The sequence below is a fragment of the Condylura cristata genome, unplaced genomic scaffold, assembly GCF_000260355.1.
Source record: "Condylura cristata isolate star-nosed mole 26May11 unplaced genomic scaffold, ConCri1.0 scaffold00043, whole genome shotgun sequence".
Taxonomy (NCBI): domain Eukaryota; kingdom Metazoa; phylum Chordata; class Mammalia; order Eulipotyphla; family Talpidae; genus Condylura; species Condylura cristata.
Window position 1 is genome coordinate 1,934,406 of NW_004567144.1, and position 17,775 is coordinate 1,952,180.

General features: G+C 36.7%; 1 protein-coding gene across 4 annotated transcripts in view; it reads right to left on the reverse strand.

The window, feature by feature from the left end:
• OPHN1 (oligophrenin 1) overlaps window positions 1-17,775 on the reverse strand; it is a 487,931-nt gene that overhangs the window by 195,848 nt on the left and 274,308 nt on the right. For all 4 annotated transcript variants that reach the window (XM_012733926.1, XM_012733925.1, XM_004694439.2 and 1 more), the window contains exon 6: window positions 12,411-12,512. In XM_012733926.1, the coding sequence (XP_012589380.1) occupies window positions 12,411-12,512 (102 nt within the window). The remainder of the gene's footprint in view (window positions 1-12,410; window positions 12,513-17,775) is intronic.

A 17,775-nucleotide genomic window follows, 5' to 3' on the forward strand; every position in this document is an offset into this window, starting at 1 on the left:
AGGAATCAAACTCATGTGGAAGTGGCTTAAGTTTCTCAGTGCTGTGCTTTAACCCGCTGCGCCACCAGGGAGGGCCAAGCAGATAAGTTTTATAGAAAGAAATTTAACATAGAATTGAGAGGAGGTCCAGCAAGATGGTAACAGAATGAAAACACTGGACTTGTCTCCTCCACATATTTATAATCAAATTACACCAAAGTGCAAAACAACCCTCCTTAATGATGAGTAAATGACTGGAGTGTGATCAAGAGCAATGCTTTGACAGAAAATATCAGATAAAATGTAATTAAACTGAGCTTGAAGTGGTAACAGGAGAGTTCAACCAATGACAGGGAGAGATATATACTGTATGGTGTCTTACTGCTGTTGTTAACTCTAAAACACATGAATGAAAACTATAGAACCGGGTACACAGTCAGGGAATGAAAACTATAGAAGAGGGTACACAGTCAGCATTCAGGATATCGACTAAGTGCACAGCTAAAGAACTGCATAGATGCTTGGATGCAGTTGGTAAATTGTTGTTTAGAATCTGTGATGTTTAAATGAAAGCAGCAATAAGACTGATAAGATGAGGAGGGCCAGATTGGGAACTGTTGTATCTCACTACATAAGAGGTTCTTGTTTGGTGTCTCTCTTAACACCCACCAAGGAACAGCACCAACACAGCAACCAATTATTCAACATATAAAAGAGTTTGGAGCACCTGAAGTTTAACAAAAGGAGCAAGCACCCGGGTTAAGCATCCCTAAAAACAAAATGAATGATTCCTGGTTTGAGATGTTCTTTCAGCTACACTCCCCATTCATAGCTACATTTATTTCTAAATCACAACTCAAAGATTGACACTGTCACAATATAGTTTAGAATGAAGGTCTAGACTAGCATATGTACTGTAGAACCCAACTATACAACTTATGTAACAGCTGCATTATAAGAATCTTGAAATCTTGTTGCTCAAATTTTGTAGGCTTCCTACAGTGCCTAATACCATATCTAATAACCCTACTGCCAACAAGTACCCTGGTCAACTTGAAAATTGTAGAGGCAATAGCCAATGAAATATCAAGTAAAGATACTGCATTAAAAATAAATGAATCAGGCTCTCCCTGGTGACGCGATGGGTTATAGCTCCACACTATGAAGCTCTCAGAAGCCACTGCAGCACGAGTTCAATCCCCAGCCAGGGAGCTGACCCACACGGCAGGGCAGACCTCTCCTGACCTGCTCGCTGCTCCCCTCAGCAGTGTGTTTCAGTACATCTGCCTATTCGGTTTCCCACTCTGTCTTTCGTGAATCCTCTGACCCACCAGACCTCTGGTCTGTATCCCAGTTCTGCAAGTATAAATAAATAAATCTTTTAAGAAAATGACTGGATCATCCCCAGCTACTTTTATACAGGTTAATTATGTCAATTAATCAAGGCAGGCAGAAAGAGGAAACTCTCTATTACAGCTCATAGAAATTAAAAATGGAAGACAGAAGAAAATAACACCAATAGTAGTACAAAACAAACCTGAGAGATGTCTCAATTCACTGAAAATAGTGAATCTATCTGATGAGGATTTTAAGACAACATTTATACCAGGCTGGACAAATAAGAAAAACTGGGTTATGTAAAAAAGTAACACGATAAAGATCAAGAAAACATGAGACTGGTACAAATAGAGCTAATGTATTTTTAAAAACCACGAATGAGTGAAAAATACAATAAAGGGTCTCAAAAGTAGGCAAATACAAAAATAATGGAAAGATATGGTGAGGATTACAAGAAGTGGTTGAAAAGACCTAAAAAAATAAAACTGAAAAAGAATAAAGAAAAAAGGAACAGTGTAAGAACCATTGGGATAACCTAAAGACAACACCCATATCCTGAAAATCCCAGAAAAAGGCAAGAAAGAGAAAGGCATAAACATTTATTTAAAGAAATACTTACTGAGAAACACCTCAATCCAGGAAACAAACTAGACATCCAGATTCTAGATGCCAGAAATTCTAAACCAAACAATGCCAGAATGACATACTCCAAGATAGATTATAATTAACTTGTGAAAAATTAATGACAAGAAAATGAAAAGCATCAAGAGAGGAGTACCCAGTAAATACACATCACACTGACTGAAGGCTTCTCAAAGAAAACATTACAGACAAGAGGGAATGGCAGGAGATAGTGAAAGCATTAAAAAAAATTTCAACCTAGATTCTTTTTCCTTCCAGATAATAATTAAGAAAAGGAGTATGGATATTCACTAAAAATCAAAATTAAAATAATACATCACCACCAAATAAGATGTGAAATAACTACTAAATGTCCTATTACAGAGCAACCAAAGCATATATAGAAGTAACAATTATATAAAATTGTGGAGAAGAATAAAAATGCGGCTCATGAAACCACCCAAATAGAAACGAAGTCCATCATGCACAAACATCAGTATAACATTCAAACAAAAGTCAATAGATGTAACACATAAGGCAACAGAAATAGAACTTGACACAAAATAAAAGGATGATGCAAAAAATTTAAGACTTTCAAAGACAAACTAATAAATTTAAAAAACAATGACAATAGGCTCTTATAGCTCAATAATTATTGTAAATACAAATGGTTTTAATTAACCAGATAAAAGGTAAATACTACTGAGTAGATTTCAGAACAAAATCTAACCTTCTGCTGCTTACAGAAAACTTATCAGCTGAACTGGAAGACAATCCCAAAGTAAATGGCAGCTAAAAAAAAGATATGAACTGTTATGTCATGAAAAACAGATTTATAATTTAACATTTAAGATGTAGAGATGTACAATACTTTATAATTAAGGGCCTAATATAGCAAGAAAAGTAGCATTCATAAGTATATTTCCAACAGAGAATGGGGCTCCAAGATATATAACACAATTATTACAAAAATTAAGCAGAGATATTGACAACAACACAATAGTGATAGGGAAATTTAATATTCCACTTACAATCATGGAAAGCTCAGTAAGACAAAGTACAAGTAAGGGCTTTGACCAAATAAGCTTAATATAAATCTATAGGGCACTTAATCCCAAAATCACAAACATTTTGTGAAGTGATTTGAAAAATCACAGTATATTTATTTTTCTTCTAGTGAAATGGAACATACTCAAAGGGACAATATGTAGATACACAAATTAATTGTCAATAAATTATGAAGACAGAAATTGTACCATAATGCTGACCATAATGCTGTACAGCTAGAACTCAACTATCTAAAAATGAATGGAAAAATTCTTAACTACATGGAAACCAAAATAACTATTGGCTTAAAGTGTAATTTAAACCAGAAATAAAAATGCAGCTCGGGACTATTAAAAACAAAGACAGAAGCTATCAGAATTAATAGGATGCAACAAAAGAGAACTGAAGAGGGAAAATAATGGTAAAACCGTCTCACATTATGAAGAAAAATTCCAAATATTAAACTGTGTGATATACCTGAAGTGACTTGAAAAAGAACAAGATGCAAAGTTACCAAAAAAGTAAATAAGAGCGCAAAAATATTTAAAAATCAAAATTTTCATACAATCAATGTAATTAAAGCTGTTTCTTCAAAATGGTTTTTAAAAGATTGAGAAACCTATAGCAAGGCTAACAACGAAGAGAGGAAATTCAATACACAGAATTAGAAATGAGACAGCAGAAATGATCACAGATACCATATAAACAAGGATAATAAAACATTTTGCAAATAACTATACATCATAAATTCAATTACCTGAATAAGTGGACAAATTTCCAAAATAATATGTAAATGAAGACTCATCAGGGAAGAAACAGAAGAGACGAAAATAAAAACCAGAGAAATTGAAACAAAAATCTCTTAAACACACACACATAGGGCCAGATGGTTTTACAAGCAAATTCTGTCACATGCTAAAAAAAAAAGAAAGAAAGAAAAAGGCAATGTGCCTTAATAAATTTTATGATGCCAACATTATTGATCTAATACTGAACCAAGACAAAGATAAACCAAGACAAAAGATAAACATGATATTACCAATAGATGAACAGAAAGCATTTGACAAGAGTCAACACTATTTATGATTAAAAACCCTTAAAGTGAGAATAGGAAAAACTCCCCTAAACATGATAAAGACCATATATCACAAACCTACAGTCACTGTAATACTTAATACTGAAAAACCAAAAGCTTTCATTTGCAATCAGGAAAAATAGGACACCAACTGTAACTACTAACTAAATTCAGTATTATAGATTTTAGCTAGGCAAATCAGACAATATGAAATTAAAGGAACCCAGAAAAAATGAAAACTATTATTTCAAAAGAAATAATACAACACAAAGAATACCTTAAATAGTCATCAAAACATAGTTAACAACAATAAATGAATACAGCAAAGTTGCACATTACAAAAATCAACAGTGTTATATTTTTATATACAAATAATGAATGAAAACAAAAACAATTTCATTCATAATTTTAAATAATCAAATACTTACAAATAACCTAATCATGTATGTGAAGAACTTATCCAATGAAAACAACTAGACTCTACTAAGAGTATATAAAGACCAGGACAGTAAAATAGAAAGACATCCCATGCTCATGCATGGGGAGAATCAACTGAGAATTCTCCAAATGCAATACAAAATGTATTTTAACCACCATAAAATAATAATGATATTCTTAAAAGAAATAGAACAAGAATGTTAATTATTTTGATTTTATAAATTTTACGTTACTTTTTTTTTTTGAGGTAACACTGGTATACATCATTATTTGTACATTATAAGACATCGTATCTCAGATGCTGATTTAACTTCACACCACCACCAAAACACCCATAGTCCACCATAATAGTTTACTGTGCTCTCTCCTCATCTTGCTTTTGTCCCTCCCTTTCCTGCTCCCTCTCTGGTAGAATCAATTCCATAGCAGCTTTCTACTGTTCTAATGCCTTTATTTGAAAATTTGCTTGGCTTACCTAAATTACACACATCAGTGATATCATCCAGTATTTGTCTTTTTCCTGCTGATTTATTTTGCTTAGCATAATATCCTCCAACTCAAAACATTTTGACCCAAATGACAAGAATTTATCATCTTTGACTTCTGATCTGTGATCCATTATGTAAATATGCCACACTTTCCAGATCCCTTATTCTGCATTTAGGAAGTTAGGCTGTTTCACTAGATTAGCTCTTGTAAATAGTGCTGCAATACACATGAGGGTTTGTGTTTCCTTTTGAATTAGTGTTCTTGATTCTTTGGGTAGATATCTATGAATCATATTGCTGGGTCATACGGTATATTCATTCATAATATTTTGTGACAACTACATACTATTTTCCATCGTGGATGAACCATTTACATTGCCATCAACAGTTAAGGGGATTCTTGTCTCTACACATCTTTGTGTATCTTGTTATGTATTTTAGCTGGAAATCTATTTTTATCTGATATAACATAAGTGTCCCTGCATTCACATGGGTCCCTTCTGTTTGAAGGAATGCTTTCTAACACTTTACTCTGAATCTATTTTTACCTTTGGAGCTCAGGTGCATTTCCTGGAGACAGCTAAAGGTTGGATTATGTTTTCCAATTCAATCAGACATCTTGTGCTTTTTAATCGGGGAGCTCAGTCCATTTACATATAGAGCAATAATTGATACATGAGTGTCTGATGCTGCCATTTTGGCCTTAATTTTGTGATTCTATTTCCTTTTTCAGTTCTCTGTGTGTGTTCCTCTCTTTGGTTTAGACCTGAGAGCTCCATTGAATATTTGTTGGTAGGAGTCAACTGCTTGAAAACTCCTTCAGCTTCTGTCTTAAAAGGCCTCCATTTCACCCTCATATCTGACAGTGAGCTTCCAGTATAGAGCATTCCTGGCTGGTAGATTTTATCTTTAAGTATTCTCATTGAGTCATTTGATTCTCTCCTTAACCACAGTATTTCTTCAGAAAAGTCTGTTGTTAGACTCATCTGGTTCCTTTTTCTGCTTCATCACCGAAGCCAGGTTGAACAGTCTTTCTTTGTCTTTAAGTCTTTGAAGTTTCACTATTATGTGTCTTGGTATCATGTGTCGTGGTATAAGTGTAATTTTTATTAGGTACCCTGGTATTCTTTGAATTTTAGAAACGTGTATATTTAGTTCCTTCTCCAGTCATGGGAATGTTTCCTCCATTATTTCTTAAAATAAGTGCTCCACTTTCTTTCCCCCCTCCCTTGTCTTCCCCATCTGGTATTCTCATATTATTCTCATATTGCTTTTCTACATGGAATCAGGTAATAATCATTTTTTTTCATTTGTTTTCTTTGTTTAGTTCGTACTTCTTCCACCTGTTGTGTGCCTGTATTTTCATCCTTGATATTGCTGATTCAATTTTCCACTTAGTCTATTCTACTTCCACATATTGGTCTAGCATTTTTACCTCCTATATTGATATTTTATATTCTTTATCTCCATAATTTTCTTATTTAAAATTCCAATTTGATCTTCTATTTTACCTTTTAAGATATTCTTGTGTTTTTCTAAATTTTCTTGCACATCTTTGATCAGATTTTTATATTTTGTCTGTTTTCTTCCATTCCTTTGAAGACCTAATTTTCATGTCAAATTTTGAACTTTGTATCTGAACGTAATAACATATATTATATATATCGTTTGACTAATTTCTTCAGATTTGTTCTCTTTCTTTGGTTTACTATTACCCTCAGTTTTCATGCTACTGTTTGTTGGGGTTTTTCCATCTTTCTATTATTTGCTTTTCAGGTCACACTGCCATAGGTGGGGCTTCTGCTTGGTGTGGCTCTACCTCTCACAATGTTCCATATGACTTACTAGCAGGCAATGCTGTTGCTGGTACAGTTGGGGACTTTCCTGGTACCTACTCTTTCCAAGGGCTTGTCCCATGGTCTCACCAGCAAGCAGCACTCTGCTTGAGCTCACAACTACTAAAATTTATATGGAACTGAAGAAGGTCTCAAATATCAAAAACAATCATAAGAACAGTGGAATGAAATATGGATGTCATGTGATCTGACTTTAACAACAGTAGTTAAAATATTATGGTATTGGAATAAAAATAGACACATGAATCAATGGAACAATAGCCAAAGCTTAGAAACAAGTATGTGCAGATATTAATATTAATTACTGAAAAAACAGACACAACTATATAAAAAGGAGTATCTTTAACAAACAGTGTTTGGTAAAGTGGACAGAGTCATGTAAAAAATATATTTGGAACAATTTCTACCTATAAGTATATAAATAAATTCTAAATAGATTAATGACTTAGACATTGCACCACAAACAACAAAATACATATAATATTATATTATCTATAGATTACATAATATCAATGACAAATTTGTTTTCAGAGATTCAAACTAAGTAGTAATGGAAATAAAATAAAATAAAATAAATAAAAAGATTTTATATCACCTCAAAAAGTTTTACACACAGTTTTTAAGCAGACTAAAAAGATATTATACTGAATGGGATAAAATATTCATAGTAAACAACCAACAAAATTTGATTAACAGCCAACATGTACAAAAAAACTTACTCAATTTTAAAACACCCAATTAAGAAATGGTCAGCAGACATTAATTAATGACTAGATATATGAAAAACTGTTCATCAATTTCATTAGAGATATGTGGGTTAAAACTGGTGATGGCCCATGGGTGAATTGGCAGTGGAAATTTCACAGGGATTACAGCCAAGATGATAAAGCGTACATTACATAAAAATGAAGACTGAGGTAAAAAACATATAAAATAATAAATAAATAACACAAAGAGATACAATTTCATATCTATGAGAATAATGCCTATTAAAAAGGTCTTCCAGTCCCCACCTTGGTGGCATAACAGGTTAGTATGCAGCACTGCAAGCTAGCTGCAGCTGCTTCAGTGTGAGTTCCATCCCTGCCCAAGAGGCAATCCACATGGCGTGGCAGACCTCTCCTGACCCGCCCGCTACTCCCCTCAGCAGTGTATTTCCTCGATCTGCCTGTTGAGCTTCCCACTTTGTCTCTGGTGAATCTTCTCACTGCCTCCACATCGCTAGCCTATATCCCAGTTCTGTATGCATAAATACATAAATCATGAAAAGACTCCCAACAGTGCTAAAGAGAATACCAAAAAAGAGGAACTTTGTAACATTGCTGGTGTTTTTGAAGATAATTTAGATTTACCTTAAAATAGTAAAAATGGAAATACCACAAAATCCGGCAATCTCACTCTCAGGCATCTATCTAAAGAATTTGAAGCCATCACTATATGCCCTGCCATATTTATTCCACCACTATTTACAAAAGCTAGGACATGGAAACAACCTAACAGACCAGTGATACAGGACTGGATCAAGAAAATGTGGAATATCTACATAGTGGAACATTTATTTAGCCATAAGGTTAGACAAAATATCCCCATCAATATAGCAAAGTAGGAGTTTGCGAGAATTATGTATAGTAAAGCAAGTCAGACAAAGACAAATATCATTTGCATAATAGACTATTCAACAAAACAAAATTTATAATACGACACTAAAACATGAAGTGACATTTCTGAGAATAAGGAAGTGAGGAGGAAGAAAAGATCAAATGAGTAAAAGGGATGTGTTGGGGGAATAAAATAAAAAACAAACACCAAACCTGGTGTAAACAAAATAAAACTTAAAATGTAAATTAGGTTACTGATCTAGGTTTAAGATTTTCATATTGAACTTTTTAGGTCTCTATTAAGAAAGATTCAGGCTGGGATGTGTGCATAGACTTTATCTACACTGTAGAATAATGGACAAATAATTAACATGTATGCATAACGTTAACCCACACTCATCCCTGTACACACAAACACTATCCCACTGAAACACAGAGAAAACCAAAACTGCCCAACTAGTGATATTTTTCTGTTTGTCAATTCTTCCTTTCTGTTAAATCTTTTTTTTTTAAGATTTATTTATTTATTCATATGGAACTGGGGTACAGGCCAGAGATGCAGAGGGTGAGAGGATTCACCAGAGACAGAGAGGGGAGCAGAACAGGCAGATCAACAAAGTACACTGCTGAGGGGAGCAGCGGGCAGGTCAGGAGAGGTCGGCCATGCCATGTGGTCTCCTCCGGGGCAGGCGGGGATCGAACTCATGCAGAAGTGGCCTTAGCTTCTCAGTGCTGTGCTTTAACCCGCTGCGCCACCAGGGAGGGCCCTCTGTTAAATCTTTTATGAGACAAACAATAGTTCTGAAGAAGGCCAGGAAAACAACAAAGTGAGAGAAATATCAGTGGATAAAAGTGTAGGACACAACCCATGATGAAGTTTTGCATACGGCTAAAATCAACCCACAGAATAAATTGGGATTTTCAAACTTTTCCGATCCATAAAGTTCTGAATGACACAGACTTTTCAATTAACAATACTACGTTTTTCACTATATAGTTCAGAAAGATCTGGATATTCCTAGAGACAGATTTGATCTTAAGATACACATGATTTGTGAATGTGCTGCCAGATAGAAAGCTGAACTAGAACATGGTTAAAATGGGATTCCCCTAATAGGTGGAACTAAATTTCATTGCTATTATATCAGATCTTTAATTTTGATTATTTCAAAGTTTTGGCATTTACCCAAATTGTTTTGGGAAAAATGAGCAGGAAACCAGACCTCATGCTATTTCACGATCATGAGCTGACAGTGCTGAGAGATCTGGACAGAGGGACTGGTGAAGAAGAAATGACCTGTAAATTCTATAGCATGGGAGACTGGTGGTGCTGGGGCAGACCATCAATTGTCTCATATTTGTGCTGAATGGAAGGGCAAGAGCAACCTGAGCCAAGGTCTCAGAAACACAGTGGGTCCTCTGAGTGTTAGTTGGTATACCACTCATTTTTTTTTGCAAGATACTTATACTCTAAAGATAATTTCTTAATATAAAAAAATGATGACTCAAGGTATTGAAACTTACTTTTGATTGAACAAGAACAAAGGTTGCATCCCTGCTCATTAGGACTGTCACCAGAGACATCTCATAATACTACCAAAATAGGTGCTAGGTCTTTCTAGAAACTTCCATTGTAAAAGTCTCCTAAATAATAAAGTTTGGGCTGTAGCTGGGGTTCCAGCCCAGGTTTGGTATTTCTCTAGATGAACTTGAAGGTTTCAGTATATGCATGACTGAAATTTATTTTGAAAAATAATACATAGAAAAATCAGCAAAGGGAAAAGACAGATAGGGCAAAGTACAGGGAAAAAAAAGCTATGAAACAACTAGAGTTGTTTCATAGTATAGTCATGTGAGACACACTTAATTCCTCCAGCAACAAGTTATGGCAAGTGTGAAATATTGTTTGCTCATTAGAGACTGAGTGCCAAAGGTTTTTATTGGGAATTACATATCTAGGCACCCTCTGCCAACCATGTAGCTAAAATTTAGTCTACTAAAAGAAAATAAAGTGTTGGACAAAACCACATTGTCTGCATGACACTGTAGGCACAGTGAGTCACTCTTACTATTTAGGAAAACTAATATCAGTGTAAGGAACTGTTTACCAGCCAAGTTACCACACTGTAGCCAAGTGCTAAATTTGTAAGCTGATCTTCAAAGCATGGTATTCTCAGAAATTCTATTAGTTCCTTTCTTTAGAGTAGCCTTGCCATGGAATAGATGGAAAGGGAAGAAAACAAAAATGTGCAAATGAAAATTAGCAGAAGTTCCCAAGCTAGCACCTCACTGCAATGTATGGAAGAGAAGCTGTCCTTCACCTAATTAATACTAACACCATCCACCAGAGGATCCTGACTCACTGCTTTCAGCAACTAACATGACATGATAAATGCTCACTAAAGCTGGAGCCGGTGACTGAACTCACGGTAAAGCAGTAGGCTATGGCTAGCTTCACAGTGCTGTGCCCCAACCCATTGTGCCACCAGGGAGGGCCCACTAGATCTTTTAACCAACAGACAGGTCTCTTCTTTCATTTTCAAAAAAAAAATTTAATCTAGTAATTCTTTCCCTCTCTTCTTCACTGTCACTATTGCAGAGAAATAGTCTCTTCTTGTTCCAATAATTTTCAAAACTTGTTTACCCTGTTTCCCATCTCTCTCTGATGTAATTCATCATACAACCTAGGCTACTTTAATACTCCCAAAATAGTATTCTACTCATTTTGCTTGTACAGTAATCCTCCCAGTGCCAACAACATTCCATGCAAACTCCTGAACCCATTACTCCACAATATGTCCTCAGATTGTACAAGCCTATCTCGTCGTTTACATCCTTCCCATTTTAAATGCAAATTCTGACCAAATCATTTCTCAGAGTGCATGTTTTCTGTTTTTGGGATCACAGCCTTCCATTTGAAAGGTCCATTTCTCCATTTTTAAAATTTATGTAGCACTGGTTTAAGACGCTGCGTCAGGCTCAGAAGCACAGCTTCACACTTCTTCAAATATACCACACTGTACCCACCACCAAAGTTCTAGAAACTACCAACATCCAATTGAACATCTCTAGCTAATCTAACCTGTAACCTTTTGCCTTAGCTAAGCTCTACTTTGTCAGAATCTTAAGGATTCAACTTGTTTTTTGTTCACTTGTTTTGTTTCTTTATATTCCACATGACTGAAATCATAAAACAATTGTCTTTCTCTTTGTGACATTTGTCAGTCTGTTTAATGTATTATCTATTGTTGAATGACTACCTCAGAGTGGAAGGGCATCAGTCTTCCAAAAACTCAACTATCCCCATACAAATGATAGGTTTGTAATCTTAAAACATTTTCCCAATTGGGCAAGGACAATACATATGTAAAAAAAAAAATTCTACTTATGTGTATTCTTATTTTAGTACCCAAACTGTAAGTTGTCTAAGGGCCAAAAGACTGTCTTATTATCTTTGTAGTACTGTTGTGCCCAGCATAAATAGTGCCTAGTGTGTGGTAGGAACTTACTAAATAATATTTTATTTGAACTGAAGCAAGTCCCATGTAAGCTCCTTGTAAGCTATAGTCATAACGTAAGAACAAAAATATTTTTAAAATGCCAATACTGGAATATCTCAGATGATCAGTTTCTGAGCTACCAAATATAACACTAATTTAGCTCTATCCTTGTGTGAAATCTGGAATGAGAAAATTGGAACAAAAAGGAACTCTTGAGTTTATTGAATACAATTCCTCTATTAACAGAGAGAGGGACTGAGATATAAAAAAGAACTATATTATCCAAACCATAAAACCATGAACTCAGGTAGGAGATACCCTGAGAACCCAGGGATCCTGAGTCCCAGGCTATGATTTAATCGCAAGCACTAGCTAAGGCAGGGCATGAGGCAAGTCTTACAAATACGTCATTTCTGGCAAAATGCAAAGTCTCTGGCAATGGAAGACAGAGCCAGAACTTCTGAACATACCTCCTGTAGCTGAGATTCCTTCTTTTTGGAAGACAAATGTAAGTGCCGATCAAGCAAGGAATAAAACTTCTCGCCATCCTTTTCAAATTTCTTTTTCCGCTCCTAGATATGAAAGAAAATGTACATATTAATATACCTATAGTTTTAATTCCCTTTGTACAGAGCTGACAATGAAGAACATATGTCAGATTTTATACAGCCTGATTTCTGCAGATCCTGGGAAGAAAAGAAAAGCAAGAGAGAATTTAATTTTGCACCAGTCTCTGCAGTTTCAAGTTCATCAAATGTAAACCAGAACCATTCTACTTCAACAAGTACAGTTCCTTTAACTTACAACTTAAAGCCCTGAGGATTGCCGCTCAAAAATGACACTTAAAATGGGTCTGTCTCGTGGTTAGTTTTTCTTCTCCCCCAAGCATTCACATACATCTGCCCATTCCACTTTATTTAAAAGGAGAAAGAAGGAACATATTAGTGCACTAAGTATTTGACTTCAGAAGATTAATATAAAACAGTACCAAAGTGGTGGACAGGTCACTGTTTGTGGGTTGTCATCATGTGCTAACAATTCAAGATACCACTACAGCAACAGTGGGGCTTACTAACAAACAGGAGATCAAGAAAAACAGGAGTTTCCAAGGCCACAGTGTCTGTCTGTCTCACCCCAATAGCCAGTATCCACAATATCCAGTAGCCCAAAACAATGGCACCTCATGTAAGATGGCAATGTCTCTTTGAGAGCGTGGATCTAGTGGCACACCAGAAAACAGTAGACCAGTATCCAACACATTAGGTAGCAGCTGGCGGTAATCACAGGTGGGCCTGTTGAGGACACAGCGGTCCATAGTAATAGTCCAAAGGCTAGGCAAGACATCACTGGACAATGGACCAGACAGCACTGGAATCAACAGCACTGCGAGGCAGTGGCTGATGATGAGAAGTGGTGGGCAGCTCTCAAAGATGACTTGAAACAGTTCAGCAGTGCCTATGGAGATCCTGTGCTGAAGGGCTCTTTTCAGAGGCTAGGCTATCTGCTGAATTCTCTTCTGTAGCCATGTGATAGATTCTCCTCAGAGGTTGTATGCTGAGTGAATTCAAGCTGCCTCCTGTTCTGACTTACAGCCCCTTCATAGCCCCCACCCTATAACCTAATTGGATCATTTTTCAATCCTGGTTTATTTATTTTTTTAAAGATTTATTTATTTGTGCATACAGAACTGGGGTACAGGCCAGAGATGCGGAGGGTGAGAGGATTCACCAGGAACAGAGTGGGGAGCAGAACAGGCAGATCGATGAAGTACACTGCTGAGGGGAGCAGCGGGCGGGTCAGGAGAGGTCTGCCGCGCCATGTGGATCTCCTCCGGGGCAGGCGGGAATCGAACTCATGCGGAATTGGCTTAAGCTTCTTAGTGCAGTGCTTTAATCTGCTGTGCCACCAGGAAGGGCCTCCTGGTTTATTTTTACCCATTTCTCCCCACCCTTACTCCCTGGCCTCCAATCCCAACTGCTTGATTGGTGCTGGTTAACTACCAATCAGCTTGCTCCAGTTTCAATTCACATAATGAAACTCAGAAGCATGAATGGGCCTGGAAAGCTCCATTGTTTGGTTCACTCATAACCCCAGAAGACTGCCCAGAACTGGCCTCCACTGAGGTCAAGGCAAGCTCAGGAACAATAGCTCCAGAGAGTCATGAGTGAAGCCAGACTCAGCAGTGTTAGAGGAACACTGACTGCAGCCAGTGGCCTTCAGCTGGGCCAGGTATAACAATGTGGGGGGGGGCGGGTGGGGAGGGCCTTCATCAGTAATGGGACAAAGGCCCTGGGTTTAGGGTGCACTGCCACCGGGGGCAATCCTTGCCGGCCCAGTGCATTGTGGGTCTATGTCCCTACAGCTTCAGGAAGGCAAAGCAATGGAACTGCCCAAGTGGAGCCCCAGACTCCTCTTAGAAGCTCCAAACCAGGAGCTGCGGGACTCGGGTCACCATGACTATTGAAGTGGCCTACACCAGCTCCCAGGCTGTACACACTTAGACTCAGAGAGGGGCCATCTACAGGCTGAAGAAAGCATTGCCACATCCACAGCTGGCAACTGAGTAGCCTGGGGCTGTCCAGAATTGGTGTGCACTGAGACAACAAAGGTGGCATGTCCCACTGCTTTCAGAGCAAACTTGCCCACAGGATATAAGCTCTGTGGTTTGGGGTGGGGCTGCCCACAGGAAGTTGGTTAAGGCAGTGTGGTATGCAACAGAGTGCCAAGAAGCCCTCATATATAGCTGCTCAAAGAGTTGGGCCACAATTTCAAATGTACAATGAATTTAGACAGTCAAATAATAGGATAATATATTTGCAAGGCAATAGAAGCCTGGGAGTGCCTTTGTGAATAATGAGTTCATTGGTACTGTTTAAACATTTCATGTTAAAAGATGATGTTAAAGATGAGGACATAAATCCTGGAAAATTTAGCTAGAAAGAAAGAACTGAAAAGCTTTACAAGGGATGGAGGGCGCCCCCAGTATCAACTTTAGTTAAGTTTTAGGACTCTCAGCAAGAGAAGAACTTGAAATATGTGTGTTAATCACACTCTTCAATCTTCTCAGGACAATACAGAAAAATTCATATAAAAGGCTTGTGTTGTCTCACATAAAATCCAAACTCACTGAGGATCCAGTGTCGCCAGTACTAGAAGAGGCACAGCAGGGTCACACAGAAAAAAAAAAAAAAGCTCATCCACAACATTTCTAAAAGCAATCTGTTGCTTGGCAGAAAGTTGAGAAAGAACTAAGTGACTACAGATCTAAAAAGAATGTGCTTTCTACCAAAGGGAAAGAAGTAGAAAATAAGTTAACATGAGAACTATATCATCCTAGACAGTGTGCCAAATACTTAAAATCCATTTTATTGTTAAGTCTTCATGACCCTGATAATTATATATTGTAAAATAAATTAAGGTTCATAAACGATGTACTAACTTGTTCAAGGTCACATAATTTACAGGTCTTCATAACTGATTCCACACCGCAAATAAAGCCCAGGTGATCACTAGAGGAATTATACTCAGTAGGTTTATGAAAATCAGAAGAACTTAAGAATAAAATTGTAGTAGGTATGTAGCCCTAGTCTCAACTCAAATACCAAATCATAAAAACAAGAAATTTTCACACATAAAATAGGCAAGGAAATGTTAAGTAGCAAGTGTTAGAAGAAAGCACGAGACCCAGAAAATGTAGGTGACTTTCCGAGGAAGATAAAATTCTATGAGTGATTTTCTACTCCACTATCATTTAAAAAATAAAAATATATTCACATATTATAAAATTCACTCTTTTAGATAGTGTATGGTTCAGTGCTGTTTGATACATTCAAAAAGATGTGCCACATCACAAGCATTTCTATCATCTGGAAAAGAAACCCTATACTCATTTGTAATCATTTCCCATTCCTCCTACACCACCTTAAAATCCACAATTCGGGGGAGATGGGCAAGATGGCAGCAGAGTAAAGAAACCAAGATCACTGTGTTCATACTCATGCAGGGATATAGGGTAAAAAACGGACTATAAACTTACATAAGAGTTTCAACACAAATGAGAACACCCTGGACTAGCTAGAAGGGAGATAATTGAGGGAGAATCGGCAATTGGGGAGTTTTGATAGGGGAACTCCCTCCCAGGAGGCCGCAGGCACTAGGAAGTGTGGCAGTCTGCAGGATAAAATAGACTTCAAACTACAAAAGGTTAAAAGAAACAGAAGGCCACTACATTATGATTAAGGGGACAATACAAGAAGACATGACAATCATCAACATATATGCACCAAATGAAGGAGCACCGAAATCTATCAGGGAACTACTGTCATCTATGAAAACGTATATCAGAGAAAATATATACATGGTAGGAGACTTCAACACGCCACTCTCCACAATGGACAGATCAACAAGACTAAAGCTCTGAACAAGGACCTCGGCAACATGGGTCTAACAGACATCTATAGAATACTGCACCCCAAAAAATCTGAGTACACATTTTTTCTCAAACCCACAAGGATCACGCTCTAGGACTGACCACATATTGGGTCACAAGATAAATACCAATAGATACACTAAGATCGAAATCATACCAACTATTTTCTCTGACCATGAAGGAACCAAACTAGAAGTAAACCATATGAGGAACAAGAAACCCACCTACTACGTGGAGACTGAAACGCACACTACTGGAGGACCACTGGGTCAATGAGAAGAAGAAAGAAGAAACTAAAAAAATACCTGGAGAAGAACGACAATGATGACATAAGTCTCCAAAACATATGGGACACATTAAAAGCAGTTATAAAAGGAAAATATATAGCAACACAGGCTCAAATAAAGAACCAAGAAATAACTCAAAGAAACAGCCTAATGTCTCACCTTAAAGAACTGGAAAAAGAAAAACAAGATAACCCAAAATAGGAAATAATAAAAGTCAAATCAGAAATAAATGAAATGAGTGATAGAAAAACAGTTCAAAAAAATCAAAGAAACCAAAAGTTGGTTCTTCAAAAAAAATAAACAAGATAGACAGGCCACTAGCCAGACTCACAAAGAAAAAACAAAAGAATGCACAAATAAATAGAATCATAAACAAAAGAAGAGAAATCACAACAGATCCAGCAGAAATCAAAATAATAATCAGAGAATACTATGAAAAACTATATGTAAACAAGCTCGACAATTTAGCAGAAATGGACAAATTCCTACAACTCTACAACCACCCAAAGCTACGCAAAGAAACAGAAGAACTAAACAGGCCAATTACAAGCAAGGAAATTGAAGAAGTTATTAAAACCCTCCCCAAAAATAAAAGCCCAGGACCAGATGGATTTACAAATGAATTTTACTGAACGTTCAGAAAAGAACTAGTGCACATTCTACACAGACTCATCCAAAAAATGGAAAAAGAAGTAAAACTACCAATACTTTCTATAAAGCCAACATCACACTAATTCCAAAACCTAACAAAGAAAACAAACAAAAAGAAAACATCAGACCAATCTCCCTAATGAACACTGATGCAAAAATCCTCAACAAAATCTTAGCCAATAGAATTCAACAATGCATTAAAAAAATAATAAACCATGACCAAGTGGGCTTTATCCCAGGAGCATAAGTATGGTTCAGCATCAGAAAATAAATTGATGTAATCCGTCACATCAACCAACAGAAGAATAAAAACTACATAGTCGTATCAATAGATGTGGAGAAGGCATTTGACAAAGTTAACAGCCATTTATGTTTAAGGCCCTCGAAATCCTTGGAACAGAAGGAACATACTTCAACATGATAAAAGCCATATAGGACAAACCCACAGCCAATATTATCCTCAACAGA